Consider the following 16879-nt stretch of genomic DNA (forward strand, 5'->3'; position numbering starts at 1 on the left):
CGTCTGATCCTTATGCCATCTTGCCATGCCCCCAAGTCACATTATTTGAATAAATTTGGGAACCGTACATGGAACACAACAGAGAGGGCCTACCGTGGACCTCCACCCCCTAAAATGATATAATGAGAAGAAGACAAAATGAACTGACCCAGTGTGTAAAAGTAGATGACACAATTTTCTTGTTTATTTTCATTGTGTGATGACATTGTTTAATGGGTTTATTGTATTGTATATGTTGAATGTTTAGTGTGTTTGGAGAGGAGTGGGAAGGAGTGAGGGAAGGGAGGGGGGGAAAGGGGAGAAAATGACACTGTGTATATTCACGAGGGAAATGTTTGTGTGTATTTTGATTAAGATGTTCATAGTGTGAAAATTTTTTTTTTAATTTTTTTTAAAAAAGGAAGGAAAGCACTGGTAGCAAAGTCCTGACTGACTGTGGGCAGTTGACAGCCATTCTCTTGGGAAAGGGACTTCAGAAACCTGTTTGACAAGAACAATCTCTTTATCCAGAGTTCACAGCTACATTTATTGGCAGTGCAGCCAATGGTATATTTTGGCACTAGCACCAGCCTCAAGGGAGTGACAGAAGTAATGCAACATATGAAAATAATTGGCCTATAGAGTGAAATGACTTCTGAATCAAAAACTTATTACTTATTTTTATTGTGTTTTTTTTAAACCTTATTTTATTTGTTAGGAAGCTTATTTCCCATGTGTTTACCTTTTGGATCTCTTGTGCAGAACTTGAAAGAAAAGTCTAAGTGTTAGTTTTTGACATATTGCAGATCCACCTCGTATCAATGGCTCTGATTTTGCAGAGGAATCCTCTGTGGTTTTGAACAATCCCTTAGAACTTCACTGTGTGGCCACTGGTATCCCAGCTCCTAAACTGACTTGGATTAAGGACGGACGGCCACTTCCTCAGACAGACGCCATTCATGTTCTTCATGGTGGTGAGGTGTTGAGAATCAAGAATGCTCAGGTACAGTGTAAGCCCCAATTCAAATGGACTCAAACTGTATATAACATCTCCACCTCTCTTCATGATTATGGGGACAAGTGCTGCTATTATATTTTATTGTAGACAATGCCATTTATACAATAATAAAACACAAAAATCTGTAGACACCATGGTTGAAGTAAAAATACACAATGCTGGAGAAACTCAGCAGGTCAGACAGTATTCTTTATACAGCAAAGGTGAAAATACAAAACTGAAGTTTCAGGCTTGAGCCCTTCATCAAGGTATGGAAATATATTGGTAGGCATCTGAGCAAAAGAGTAAGGAGGGAAAGGTTTGTTCGCAAAGGCAGGAGGTGATAGGTGGAGAAGGAAGGGAGGGGACAGCAGTGATCAGGGGGAGAAAGGATGGCTAGATGAAGGGAGAGGGTAAGGGAGGGAGGAGAACTGGAAAGGGGAAGGGAAGGAGAGAGGGGGAAGAGGAGAGCGGGTCGCAGAATCTGGAAAAGTCGACGTTAATGCCATTGGTTGGAGAGTGACCAGACAGAAAATCAGATGTTGTGCCTCCAATTAGCGGGTGGTCTTGCTGGGATAGTACACAAGTCCATGGAGAGACAGGTGAATGTGAGACTGTGATACAAAACAGAAATGGTTGGCTATTGGGAGGTTTCTGTCACTGTTGCGGACAGAGCAAATGTGCTCAGCAAAGCAATCTCCCAATCTGTGCCCGATTTGGAGAAGGCCACAAAGGGAGCATTGGATGCAGTAAATTAGTTCTACAGATACCCAAGTGAATTGTTGCATCACTTGAAAGGCCTGTTAGGGGCCCTGGACCATGGTGAGGGGGGAGGTGTAGGCACATGTTGCATCTCCTACAACCATAAGGTAAGGTCCCTGGTGGGGGGAGGTTGGTGGGGAGGGATGAGTGCACAAAGGAGTCACAGAGGGAGTGGTCCCTTTTGGAAAGCAGAGAGGGAAAGATCTGACTGATCGTGGGATCCTGTTACAAGTGCTGGAAATTTCTGGACGATAATGTGTTGGATGTGGAGACTGGTGAGGTGGTAAGTGATGATAAGGGGGACTGTATGTTGCATCTGGGGGCAGGGGGGGGCCAGGGCAGATGAGTGGAAAATGAAGGAGATGAGGTGAGGGCTAAGTTGATCGTGCTGGAGGGGAAGCCACATTTGTGGAAGAAGGCAGACATTTTGGAAGATCTAGACTTTAAGACCTCATCTTGGGAACAGATGTGGCGGGGAAGGAGAAATTGAGAGAAGGGGATAGAATCCTTGTAGGGGGCAGGGTGTGAGGAAGTGTCGTCAAGGTAGTTGTGGGAGTGAGTGGGATTGTAGTATATGTCAGTGGAAAGCTTGTCTCCTGAGATGGAGTCAGAGATTCAGGAAGGGGAGAGTGTTTACACTACCTGGCATACAAAAGGAATGAATGAGTTAAACGATCAACATCACTCAAATTAAATAAGTTGCCATCAAAAGCTTCCATGTTCACAAAGAGATGATATTACCAGTTATATGGTTATGAAAATAGAGCTGACAAATCCGTAACTCTGCCTTTAAGTTCTTAAGATCCAGTGTTTTCATAAAAAAATAATTTCACAGGCCAAAATGGAGATGCAATTATATGCATTACTTACTGGGGTCTCCCTTTCCTCTATTAATGGACGCATTGCCTAAATAAGGCTCAAGGATTTGTGGAAGACCCCCTCCATGCAGCACACAGTATCTCTAATCCAGTTTAATTAAGAAGGAGCATAAAAATAAGAACTGCCAAGTTAGGTAATAGCTTCTTTCTGTGGGCTGTGAGATTTATGAACAGTATCCTGTAACCATGTAAATCATCCCAAATTTTTGCATATATGTATTTCTATTATTTATGTTTTCATTATGTACGGTGTATTGTGTGATTTTCTGTATGCACCTTGGTCCAGAGAGATGCTGCTTTGTACGGTGAAGTCAAGTATAGCCATAGTCATAGGGGACTCGATAGTCAGAATAGAGTGGATCTTCTGCTGCCCCAAAAGAGACACCAGGATAGTGTGCTTGGGTCCAGAAATGGGTGCAGAATATTCTTAAAGGGGAGAGTGAGCAGCCAGAGGCCGTGGTACATGTTGGTACCAATGATATTAGCAGAGTAGGGTCGAGGTTGTGCAAAGTAAGTTTAGGGAGTTAGGAAAGAGGTTGAAGAGCAGGACCTTCAAGGTGGTAGTCTCAGGATTTCTTCTGGTGTAAGTGCTAGGGAAGATCAGAGCACGAAGATCGTGCAGACAAATGAGTGTCTGAAGAGATGATGCAGGGGGTAGTATTTCAAGTTCTTGGATCATTGGAACCTTTTCTGGGAAGGGAATGACCTATACAAGTGAGATAGGTGCATGTGAACTGAAGGGGAACCAATATCCTGGCATGGAGGTTTGCTAATGCTGTTGTTGGGGGGGGGAATGGTTGGTGGGTTTAAACTAGATTTGCAGGGGAGGGGGTGTGAACAAAAGTAAAGAGGCAGAAGAAGAGGCAGTTGGCGCACAAGTGGAGACAGCTGGTAGGGAGTTTGTGTGGTGCCGTGTTGGGGAAGAGTATCAGGTTCAGAGGCTTCACAGAGAGACAAGTCTGGTCACAAGTGTTACAACCACACATAACTTTAATTAACACATGGGAAACAAATAGGGAGAATGTTAAGTGGTACTAATTACTATTTCACTTAAGCAACATTTGGACCTAGGTTGGACTCCAACAATACTTATACTTGACATGCTCACACACTTGACTACACACACTACAAACAGGGACTTTTACACAGTTCCCTGTATTAAAGGGGCTGTGGCTCTCTGCAAGTATTAATCTATTGCAATACTATGGCTCAACTTAATTCCAGTGCACACCTTACCTCCGACACTTCCAGCGATGTCCAGGGCTTGGACCACGAGCCAGAGAGAAAGAATGTGCTGTGTGTTGGTGTTATATACAGTCCTAATCTGTGCTTCAAGCCAATAATGACCCAAGGTAATTTAAGTTAGCCAGTGGCAAGGTGTGCACTAATGGGTGGCCGGAGTCCAACATTGATTGACAGATGATGTGACTTCTGAATAGGTTTCAGACAGGGGAGGACATGTGACCACCTGCAATGCACATTTTTAGACAGGCTGGGAGGTCATATTTCCTCCACACACAGCATGTGGAAATCCAAGTAGATATAGCAAAATTGGAGCTATTGGAATGTGTTGCAACACAACAAGGACAAGGTTTTGTACTTAAATGCTTGCAGCATAAGAAATAAAGTGGACAACTTTGTAGTAGAGCTACAGATTTGCAATTATGATGTTGTGGCCATCATGGAGATGATATCATTGGGAGCTAGATGTCTCAGAATGCAAAATATATCAAAACGATAGGCTTGTAAGCAGAGGGGTTGGAGTGGCTCTGTTGGTAAGGAATAACATTTACTCATTCAAAAGAGGTGAGAGAGAATCAGAAAATAGAGAATTATTGTGGGTTGAGTAAATAAATGAAATTGTAAAAAGCTATTTTGGCAGTTACATACAGACCTTCAAACAGTAGCTGGGATGTGGACAAAAAATAGCAAACAGAAAAGGCATGTCAGAAAGGAAATGTTTTGGTAGTCATGGGGAACTTTAACATGCAAGTAGACTAGGAAAAGTAGGTTGAGACTGAATCTCAAGGGAGAAAATTTGTACAATGGGCTATGAGATGGCTTTTTAGAGCAGTTAGAGCTCTAGGGGATTGGCTGTACTGGATTGGGTGTGGTGTAATGCACCAGAGATGATTTGAGAGCTTAAAGTAATCACTAGGGGGTAGTGATCACAATATGACTGAGTTCATTTTGAGATATAACAAGGAATGAGCAAGGTAAATTAATGTCATTTGAACAGTAGAGGAATAAATATGAAATATCTAGTAACACTTATATATCTTTTATTCCAACAAAGAGTGCATAAATCCAGACAGAAATGGGAGTTGATGAGCAAAGATGGTTAGATCTTTGTCACGATAACATGACTAACACTAAATGTAAGATATAGATTAGTTCAATATAATTTTTTTACATCAGTTATATTTAACATCACATAAACTGAATAGAATGAAATCAGATATATCAGATCAATGCTTTTGGGGTGGTGAAGAGATACGCACTTTTTTGCATTCAACTTGGTCATGTCCTATGGTAAAACCTTTCTGGGTGGACTTACAAAAATTTTTAGAAAAAATTACAGGTATACTATTTCCATTAAACCCAGATTTATTTCTATTTGGAATCTTAGAAAGGACAAGACCCAAACTAAAATTGTCAACATATCAAATGAAATTTGTAAAATAGCATTGGCCGTGGCGAGGAAATGTATGGCAGTGACTTGGAAATCAGACTTGTATATAGATATGCAGAAATACAAAGCTATATCCCTTTAGAGAAAATTAAATATGATTTGTGAAATAAATACCCTATTTGTTTTTTAATTTGGACCCTGTATACACATATTTTGGGTATAAATATGTAGAAATGTTCTTCCCGCCTCTAAATCCTGTGTTAACCTTCTTCCTAAAAATGAAAATGTTCTTATAAAATCTGTTGAATTCCAGTGTGCTGAGGGGCAATGCTCCGGGCAATCCAAGATGCTATATTATTTCTTTCTATTTCTTTCTTCTTACCTTTTTATACTATATATAAATATATATATATAATTCTTTAAGAGGAGGAGGGGGCTGAGGGGTTGGGAGAGGGAGGGAAGGGGAGGGTTTACAACCATCATGTAATGAATTAAAACTTTATAGTTTGAATACTTATTGTGTAATGATTTATTAATTACCTGTATGGGGAAAAATATTCAAAAATAAAGAGGAGATATAACAAGGAGAAACTAAAGTCAGAAGTGTCAGTAATTCATGGAGTAAAGGTAATTACAGTGGAATGAAAGAGGAACTGGCCATAGTAGATTGGAAGGGGACACTGGTAAGGAAGGTGGCAGAGCAGCAATAAATGAAGTTTCTGCAAGAAATAGGGAAGCTGCAGGATAAATACATACCAAAAATGAGCAAAATTCAAATGGAAAAATGTGGCTAAATAGGGATGTCAAAGCCAATGTAAACAAGGAAACAAAAATTAGTGGGAAGGTTTTAAAAACTTGCAGAAGGTAACAACTCATAAGGAGGGAAAAATGAAGTATGAATGTCGGCTAGCAAATAATATCACGGGGGATATGAAAAACTTCTTCAAGTATATAAGGAGATGAGAGAATAAATATTGAACCACTAGAAAATATAGCTCGAGAATTAATGTGACAAGATGACTCTGCATAGGCTTTGAACAGCCCGTTGGGGGAGCAGACGGTCGTTTTAGTTGAAATCCCACAACCGTGGGTCTACGCCCAAGATGGCGGTGCCTAGTAATCATCAGCAGCCAGGAGGGGTTGCAGACTCCGGGGAAGCGGAGGACTAGAGCAGGGCACCGGAGGCGGGAAGATGGAGACTCGAGGTGAGGAACCCACGGAAGCTGTGGGCTGCTGGAGACTGGCTCAAATGGGCTGGAGGGGTACCAGGTATCGGAACTGGGGAGGTTCCGAGGGCACTGAAAGGTTCTTGACCATGTCGGAGTTTCAGATCTGGAGCATGGATCTCCAATAGTTTGGACTGGACTCTGTGTGGCTGCAGGGACTGCAGAAGCACTGGAGGGAATCTACAGACACTTGGTGACTCTGGGGGCTCTCATTTGCTTCCTTCTCTCTATCTGACTGTAAGATGTACTTAGGCAATTCCTGCCAGTCTACCTTGCAGCAGGCAAAAATAAATTTCATGTAATGCGACACTGTTTTATTACTAAGGTAGTAAAATGAATCTTGAATAATGGGAGACAAGGAGATGGCTGAGGAAGTAAATGAATATGTTGCATCCGTCTTCACCGTGGAATTCATTAGTTTTGCGCCAGATGTCAAAGGGTATCAGGGAAGGGAAGTGAGCGCAATTACTATTTAAAGGGGTAATGTGCTCAGAAAGCTGAATGGTCTAAGGGTGGGTAAGTCTCCTGGACCAGATGGTTGCACCCTTGGGTTCTGAAAGTATTAGTGGTCAAAATATGGATGCATTGATAATGATATTTCAGGAATCAATAGATTCTGCTATGGTCCCAGAGGACTGGAAAATAGGGATGTCACTATTCAAGAAGGGAGGCAGCAGCAGATAGGAAATTATATAATGGTTAGCCTAATGTCAGCAGTTGGAGTCCATTGTCAAGAATAAGGTTACAGAGTACTTGGAGGCACATGACAAGATAGGCCAAAGCCTGCTTGGTTTCCTTAAGAGAAAATCTTGCTTCTCAAACCTATTGGAGTTCTTTGAAGAAGTAGGCTAGATAAAGGAGATATAATGGATGTTGGGTATTTGGATTTTCAGGAGGCCTTTGGCAAGGCGCTGTGCATGAAGCTACTTAACAAGATAAGAGCCCATGGTGTAACAAGAAAAATACTAGCGTGGGAGGAGCATTGGCTTATTGGCAGGAAGCAGAGAGTTGGAATACAAGGATTATATTCTGGTTGGCTGCCAGTTGTTAGTGGTGTTCCACAGGGGTCATTTTTGGGGTTGCTTCTTTCTATGTTGTATATTAATAATTTAGATTGTGAAATGAATGATCTTGTGGTCAAGTTTGCAGATGATACAAAGGCAGGTGGAGGAGCAAGAAGTGTTGAGGAAACAAGAGGCTGCAGAAGGACTAGATTAGGAGAAATGGACAGAGAAGTGGTAAATGAAATCCAATGTCGGAAAGTGTATGTATGGTCATGCACTTCCTAAATGGGGAGAAAATTGAAAATACCTAGAAGCAAAGGAACATGCGAGTCCTTGTGCAAGATAGCCTGAAGGTAAACTTGCAAATTGGGTTGGTGGTGAAAAAGGCAAATGCAATGCTGGCATTCATTTCAAGAGGAATAGAGTACAAGAGCAGGGATGCGATGTTGAGTCTTTATAAAGCACTGGCGACACCTCATTTTGAGTATTGTGAGTAGGTTTGGGCTCCTTGTTAGAAAAATAGGGTGTGCTGATGTTGGAGAAGGTTCAGAGGAGGTTCACAAGAATGATTTGGGGAAGGAAAGGATTATCGTATGAGGTGTATTTGATAGCTCTTGGCCTTTTCTTGTTGGAATTTAGAAGAATTGAAACATTGTTTGCCATGGTTGGAGAGTCTCGGACAAGAGGGTGCAAATTCAGGATTGATGGGTAGAGATGCAAGGAATTGCTTCAGCCAGAGTCAAACTTGTTGCCACATGCAGTTTTGGAGGCCAAATCATTGGGTATATTTAAGGCAGAGATTGATATATTCTTGATTATCCAGGGAATCAAAGGTTTTGGGAAGAAACCCAGGCAGTGGGGCTGTTGGAAAATGGATCAGCTCATGATTAACTGACGGGGCAGACTCAAAGGGCTGAATAGCCTATTTCTGCTCCTATGTCTTATGGTATATGTATCGTCAAATTATAATTCAACTTGAACTTCATATACTGGTGTTATTCATACACATATATCTTCCCAATGTTTGTGTATGAACAAACAGTATTAGCTGGAGTCATATTACCCCTCTATTCTCCACAATAACCCTGAATCAGATAACAGGCAGTCTCTCCCTCCCCAGTAGTGGATTAACCATTAGGCTAAGTAGGCTTAATTCTAGGGGCCTGGCAGGAGCGGGGATGTGGGCCTCCTGGCAGGAGTGGAGACCTCAGGCTCCACAATTCTTTTGACCCCCAAAAGTTCAATCAGTCCCCAGCGCTTATCGACCACCCCTTTCACCCCTTGGCATTTTTTGACCCTAAATGGGGACCTTGGGCTCCTGGGCAGGAGTGGAGACCTTGAGCTCTACAATTCTTTTGACCTCAAAGGTTCAATTGACTCCCTCCACCCTGAAGTTTATCGATCCCCCCCCTTTGACCCCCTGGAATTGTATAGTCCCATCAACCCTCAGGGATCAATATTGTCCACTTTGGAGACCCCTAATATAAGATGTCACTTCATTCTATTCAATGAAGGGTGGGGCTGGGGAGCCTTACTAAAGTTCAGCCTAGCAATCTGGATGGTTGTTAATCTGCCACTGTCCCTCCTACATATCTACCATCAAATAGATCTCTTTCCTGTGCGCTGATGTTGAGCCTGCTCCTTCTGTCACTCTGCCTACTCCAGCCATTCTTATTCTGAGAGCCACAGCACATTTAAATAAAGCCTAGTTTTCTTTTCACCTCATGTCACATAAATATATTTTATGTTTCTTCATGTAGCTGTTAGGATAGAAGAGTGGAAGAAACCAAAACTTGACTGTTTCACAGGGAAGAGGGCCCATAGACTTTGAGCAGAGTCCTGAGGGAGGTTTAACTGAAAAAAAGGTTGAGAATGACTGCCCTATCCCATCTGGAACCTTACCCCACCAAACTTGCCGATGTTGGGAACTCAACTTTCCCCAATGGCTAGAGTGGTTTTAATTGATGAGGCATACCTTGTGAGATTCAAGGTAGGACTTCCATCTGAGAAGCAGCAGGAATCTGCATGAAAGAGGAAAGATTAGGGAGGATGAGATTCAAGTAAGGTTGGAGAGGGAGGATAAAATGAAGGAGAGTTAGATATTAACAGAGAGATAGGTCTGAGACCCAACAAGTTCTGTCATCTCCCACCATGTTCATTCTCTGTCACCAACCACAGCATTTACCCACCCTATTTCTCTATTTTCTCTCTCTCCCCCTCTCCTGAACTAGACTTATCAGGTTCCTTGCTGCTCTTCCCCTGGCAATTTCCCAGCACATCATTCCCCAGGTATATTCACTCCCACAACCTTCAATTGAAAAGGACCTGAAAGAAAGTACCCAGTTCCCTACCCCGTGCTGTCCCCAGGCTGCGGATAGTGATTCAAAGATTAAGTTGTGCGTTTAAACTTTGGAAACCTTGTGATCCGGGCAGCAAGTTTTCTCAATCCCTGTACTGTTTGCAAAGAGTGCAGTTCTTGGCCAAAAGACAGTGAACAGTTTATGGAAGAATGTCAGGATTTTTAACAAAATATTTTTCTCAAATTGAAGTCCCAAAAATGGAGTGATTTTTACATTGTGCTTTGCAGTACACCAAAGTGGAGCCCCACAAACTGTAGAGTCTCCTACAAACCAATTGCAGTCTATTATCACAGACAACACTGGTGTTCAAGCCTTTGTAATTTATAAATGGGTGTAGTTTGATTGAAATATGCCAAATCTTTCCCCACATAAATGTCAATCTTCATTAAAACCTTGCATTTATGGACTATGTACCGTGATATCTGGTTCCAAGATTCAAATTCTGTCTCTCTCTGATGATTTACTCCAAATAGATTAAAATAAACCCTTTTCAGATTTGATTACCATGTTCAAAATTAAGAGAGCAATGAAATAGTCCATTCACATTAATTAGGGTTGGTTATTAAATGCTATGAATTTGTTCTTGTGTAAATTTTGTGAGGTTAATGTACTGGTTTATTGTAGTATTTTTTTAAAGGACAATACTGTGATATGCTTTGGTACAGTGCTATAAAATCTATGCAATCTTCTACTACTCCATTATTTAGTCAGGCACACAGAGATTTCTTCATGTCCACTAAATAGTTATAAAGTTTTTTGAATCTGGTTTAGTGATTGTTATACTAATGTGAGACTAACACCAATCACAACAATGCATTCTCTCTTTTAATCTTTTATTGGTTTTTATATGAAATTCAATACTATGAAGAAAAGGGAACCAATTGAAAATACAATATCACATATGTATATATATTAAGATAAAACTTCAAACACTCCAGCCATTCTTATTCTGAGAGCCACAGCACATTTAAATAAAGCCTAGTTTTCTTTTCACCCCATGTCACATAAATATATTTTATGTTTCTTCATGTAGCTTTTAGGATAGAAGTATGGAAGAAACCAAAACTTGACTGTTTCACAGGGAAGAGGGCCCATAGACTTTGAGCAGAGTCCTGAGGGAGGTATAACTGAAAAAAGGTTTTATCACAAACCTCCACTGCAATGAGTGAAAATAAAAAAAATCAAAAGTATTATGTTAAAAAGACCCACCTAACTTACTGTAATAAAAAAAAGAAAAAAACTAACAAAACACAGCTGTATAGCTAAGGGTTACATATATTTTGTAGGTTTTGGTTCCAACTGTAAATCAATAAACAAAGGTAAGACTATATCTCATCTGGAAGAGTAAATACATCTAATCACATTAGAAACATTGCATCATGTGAAAATAAGACATAAAAGGTCGCCATGTATTTTCAAATATCACTGATGAAACAAATACCTGATATCTAATTTTTTCTAAGCTTACACAAGACATAATATGAGAAAACCATTGAAACACTGTTGGAAGTCCAGAGTCTTTCCATTTGAATAGGATGGCTTTTCTCGCCATCAATGTAGAGAAGGCCACAACCCGTTGAACAGGTAGAGAAAAAATCCCTTTGTCTGGGTCAATAACCCCAAAAAGAGCAGTTATTAGATTGGGTCATAGCTCTCCCTGAAATACAGTTGAAAATATATTAAAAATTTCTTTCCAATAGATTTCAAAGGATGAACAAGACCAAAACATGTGTGTCAATATAACAATTTCAGATTTGCATCTGCCACAAGTAAGGGTTAATATTAGAAAAAAACTATCCAATTTATCTTTAGACATGTGAACACAATGCTCCACTTTGAACTGGTTTAATGAATGTTGGGCACATAGAGATGAGGTTTTTATAAATTTTAAAATCTTCATGAATAGATCCTCAGATAATGGATTTACAACTTCCAGTTCCCAAGCTTTTTTAATCTTACAATGAAGTACTGGATGTAATTTTAATAATTATCATATATAAATTCCAATCAATCCTTTCTGAGAAGCATTCAATTGAAAAATTATTATCAACTCACTCTAGTGAATATACAAATGGAAAATCCAGTAAAATAATATTTCAAAAATTTATAATTGGTAAATATCTAAAATAAAAGTATTTGGTAAGTCGAATTTACTTGCACACTGTTCAAAAAACATTAAAAAATTTCCAAAAGAAACAATACCTTTGATTTTCCATATAGTGAAAGTATGATCAATTATTGATGGACAAAACAAGTAATTATGAGAGATAGCACTAGATAAAACAAAGTTTTTTAAATTAAAAAAAAATCCTAAATTGGAACCAGATTCACAATATATGTTTGAGTATTGGAGTAGATATATTCCTATTGATCTTGGAAAACTAAATGGAAGAGAGGTACCTAATAAAGAGGCCACTGAATACTGCTGTGTAGATCTCAATTCTAAATCTGTCCATAATGGACAATCCAATTTATCAGAATAAAAAATACACAAAGTTAGAGAGCAAATATTATCAGCCCAATAATAAAATATAAAATTAAGTAAGGCCGTACCTCCATCTTTTTTCAATTTTTGTAAATTAAATTCACTAATTCTAGGGTTATTGACATCAATACATTCTCAGTTCAACAAATTCACTCCCCAGTTATTTTTGCTTTTGATGCAATAAAAAAAAATCATTGAGAAAATGCTATTATAAAAACATTGATGTAGATTATCTTAAATCATTTCTGCTTTTTTGTTGTGGTAGGTGCAAGATATGGGTCGATACACTTGTCTGGCATCCAGTGCAGCAGGAGATGATGACAGAGAGTATTTGGTGAGGGTGCATGGTAAGTCAACAGAGTGAGTGGGTACACCATAGGGAAGGGTATAGATGGTACAGTCACGGCAAATTCTGAATAACTTTCTGCCTGTCTTTGTGCACATGCTTTTTAACTGAACTTCACTGTGCATTTGACTAGATCTAGTTCATCAAGGCCACGCAGCTCAGAGACATTAAATCTTTGCAAGTTTATCAAGCACAGGAAATTTCAAAATGCTTTTATTTTGTAGAGCCATGCCAAATATATCCCATCATTTTGCAGGCACCTGGTCTGGTGGAATAGGTCAAATGATCTAGTTCACTGGACTAACAACAAAGCAACAAGTTAATAGTGCACATAGAATTGCGTCCAGCCATGTGTGCTTGAATATCAAAAAATCAGGATTTTCCAATTAAGAATCCTGAGCTATCCCAATGGTTTGAGTAGGTTCAGATTTGTGATAAAGAAACTGCATTGTTTGCCTGTATATGTGGGCTGGTCCCTCAGCTGATCTATGCCTTTGAAGAAATCTGAGAACTCGTTTCCATTTTCTGGAAGTCAAACTGTTACCTCAGTACACAGAATATTGCAGCACAGGGAACAGGCCCTTTGGCCTTTGTCAGTGTGCACATGATCAATATACCTCCATTCTTGTATTATCATGTGTCTATCAGCCACTTAAGGCTACTGTCATACCTTCTTTCACCATTACTTCAGCAGCCCATTCAGGTACCTACCATACTCTGTGTCAAAAAAAAAGAAAAACTTGTCCTTTAAGCTTCTAACCTCTGGTATTTGACATTTTTACTCGGTGGGGGGGGGGGGGGGGGTGGCAGAGGTTCTGTCTACCCTATCAATGCCTTTCATCATTTTATACACTTTTATCAGATATCCCCTCAGCCTCTGGCACTTTAGAGCTTTGTTATGTGAAAGAACATCAAGCACATGGCCATCCAGTCTAAATCAACATGCTGGTGATTAGCATATTCATTTTTTAAAAACAGGTTGTGGTTATTTCTAAAGTTGATAAATGGGCTGAAAACAAAAGCAGATGTACAAGTATAATAGATATACCTTTCACAGTTAGAGATTCTTCATATAACTCCTTGTCCCAATATCCTCAATGAGGGAAAAGAATCAATTTTATTGATTCCTCTTTTTACATTTGTCCTTTTTCGGTCTCTGCATTGTTTCTTTTCAAGTCTCTTAAAATTTAGATCGATACATTGTACGTGTTGATAGAATGATGCACACTTTGTGATCTGGACCACTGCATGATGTTAAGGTTTGATTAAACAGGAGAACTCAGGAATGAGACGGAACCCTACATGTGGCCACATTTGACCTGAGCTTGGATTCCATGAAGACAACAAGCTCAGACCTCTGCAGTACAAGTTGGAAAAGTCATTTGTGAAAACATTATGCAAATGGCATGAGTTTATGCAGTAACCCTAATATTTTCACAAAAGCAAATTCTATTTTTATGAGTGCAGGAGAATTTATTGTTTAGCTTTTTTTAATTGCCTGTTCTACTTTTGATACAGTACCACCAAATATTGCTGGTCAAAGTGGACCACAGGACTTGGCAGTGCTGAGGAATGGACAGGCAATCCTGGAATGCAAATCTGATGCTGTACCACCACCGACACTAACCTGGCTCAAGGATGGGAAGCCACTGAAGGTAAGAGGCCAAATTCTGGAGCCTTGAGAACAGAAGAATATAAACAGCCATGGGACATTTTGGCTCTCTTATCTTCTCCCTCCTCTGAAAGATTCTGGTGAATGTTTTACCTCTGTGCCACTTTTCTGCATTGGCTCTAGATCTCTTGATCCCTTGAATATGTGTGTGTGTGTGTGTAGAATAAATTAAATGTCAGACTTCAATATACTGAGCACCATCAACTCACTGGTTAGACAATTCCAAAGGTTCATTACTCTCCTGAGAAGAAATTTCTTTGAATCCCACCCTGATTGACTGATCACATGCTGAGGCTTTGATCCCTGGCTCTGGATAGGAGACACAGCTGGGTCAACCCTATCATGCTGGTTAAGGATTCTGTAAATTTCAATGACATCTCCTCCTATCCTTCTCAACTCATGAAAATGAGTCTGCTTAATCCTTCCCCATGATACATTTCTCTATCCCGGAAATCTAATCGATCTTCAATGCACTTATCTATTACAGTGTAGTCTACCTTAGATTGTGAAACCAAAGCTGCAAATAATTTTGGATGTGGTTTCATTCAGGCTTTTATAGTATTAACCAGCAGGTGAAATAAATTCATTCTAATACTGATGTCTTTTTGTGCAAATTTACTATCGATATCATTTGGGTGCATGATCCATAAAAGATGAAAACAGAATTATATTTTTATGCCATATAGTTTTATTTTGGTGCAGTGATTATTTGAATGTAACAAGTGCCATTTGCAAATCTGTAAGAAAAATTCCATAAGCAATGTGATAAGTGATAAATGGATTCCTCAAAGCCAAATGCTACTTGAGGTCTGCAGCAGAAACAGTTAATTCAATTCTGTCTCATTTTGTTACAGAAATTAGGATTTAAAGCAGCCGAAGTTCCTGGCTTTCATCTGTCACTTCAAGGACTTGTGCTGCTTCTGGTACTTTTAGGGTGTTTCTTGACATAACAGGTGTAGATTTTATGCTTCATTGTTTCAATATGTAGGCTACCCCTCGTATACGTCTCCTGTCCAGTGGAAGATATCTTCAGATTAATAATGCTGAGCTTGGGGATGCAGCTCAATACGTCTGTGTGGCAAGCAACATTGCAGGGAAAATGACAAGAGAGTTTACTGTAGCAGTGAATGGTAAGTTGATGCATTCAGAGATTTCCCACCTTCCTACAAATACTTCCATTATGAGCACAATTGATTATCATGGGAAAGATGGATAGAAATATGAAATTCAACCCATATAGATATAGAGGGACAGTAAAAGCACAGAATTGAGCATTAGTTCACCAATCAATGGCACTACCTTGTCACAAGAGTCCAAGAATCATGATTTAAAGTTTGCTGTGCTGAAATAGCACTTTGGTAAACTTCTAGAGGCCTGTGTACCAATTTATATTTGGTATTCCTGAAGATAAATTATGCAAAAAAGGGTTCCCAGCATAATTGCAAAGCTGAGACCCATTTGGCATTATTTTCTGAATTGTAAAATAATTTTTTTTTTCTATATTTTAATATTTCAAACATGAGTAACTATAATTATTATAATACTACAGAGAACAAAAAATAAACAAATTGATTACAAACATAATGGCCACCCCAAAAAACCCTCCCTCCCACCCTACCACCCCTTCAAAAAATACAAATAGAAAAAAATAAAACTTTATAGGTTTATTAAAAAAAAGAGAAGAAAAAAAAAGAAATCTTTGCATTGCAGAGAAAGATATGGTCCAGTACAACTCATCTATCCTAACATAAACATACAGAGGAGAATCTTGCAGGGCTAGAGGAATAAGAAAGATATCACTCCAAATTCAATCCCATTATTTGAGTGTACTGGCATCAAATTTGTAAAAGCATAGAGTATTTATTTCCTAAATAATAAGTGATTGTTTTTTCTAAAGGAATACAACTTTGAATTTCAGCATGCCACTTTGGCATAGTCAAAGATGTATCAGATTTCCAAGTAATTGCAATGTTTTCTTGTAACTGCTAATACTAATTTAACAAATTTCAGTTGAGGACTTGTACCTTCAATATTTCCTAGTTAAAAAAAAAATCAGGACTTAGTGGAAAAGCAATTTCTGTAATTTGTTTCATAAAGTCACATAAATCTATCCAAAAAGGTCTCACATTGGGACATGTTAGGTAAAAACATCATGAACTGGGAATGTAGAGGGAGTCTCCCAGTGCTGGGCCGTAACAAGATGCAGTTGTGACCTTGTACTCTCAAGATAAGAGTGGGGATGACAAATTGATGTGCAGGAGGCTAGCAGAGAGGGACAGCAACAGTTTATTCATTGGACAATGTCATGGTATGATAATTTACTAAGTACGTATCCTAAGGTATATAAAAAACACCATTTACTGATAATGGGAGAATGCGCCTTCTCCAACTAACACTGTTAGTTGCAAGTGTTACAATCCGGCAATAAAGAACAAAGAACCTTGATTTCGACTCAGTCTGGTGTTTGACTCACTCATTCATGAACAAAGCAGACCTAACAGACAAGACCACGTGGAATGTATCTTCACCGCACCTAAA

The 16879-nt window shown here is 39.3% G+C and overlaps 1 protein-coding gene across 1 annotated transcript in view; it reads left to right on the top strand.

The window, feature by feature from the left end:
- hmcn1 (hemicentin 1) overlaps positions 1-16879 on the top strand; it is a 538964-nt gene that overhangs the window by 408589 nt on the left and 113496 nt on the right. Inside the window, exons 69-72 of the mRNA XM_069942357.1 lie at positions 786-982; positions 12589-12670; positions 14188-14324; positions 15330-15471. Of these exons, the coding sequence (XP_069798458.1) occupies positions 786-982; positions 12589-12670; positions 14188-14324; positions 15330-15471 (558 nt within the window). The remainder of the gene's footprint in view (positions 1-785; positions 983-12588; positions 12671-14187; positions 14325-15329; positions 15472-16879) is intronic.

The sequence above is a fragment of the Narcine bancroftii genome, chromosome 5 (genome assembly GCF_036971445.1).
Source record: "Narcine bancroftii isolate sNarBan1 chromosome 5, sNarBan1.hap1, whole genome shotgun sequence".
NCBI lineage: Eukaryota > Metazoa > Chordata > Chondrichthyes > Torpediniformes > Narcinidae > Narcine > Narcine bancroftii.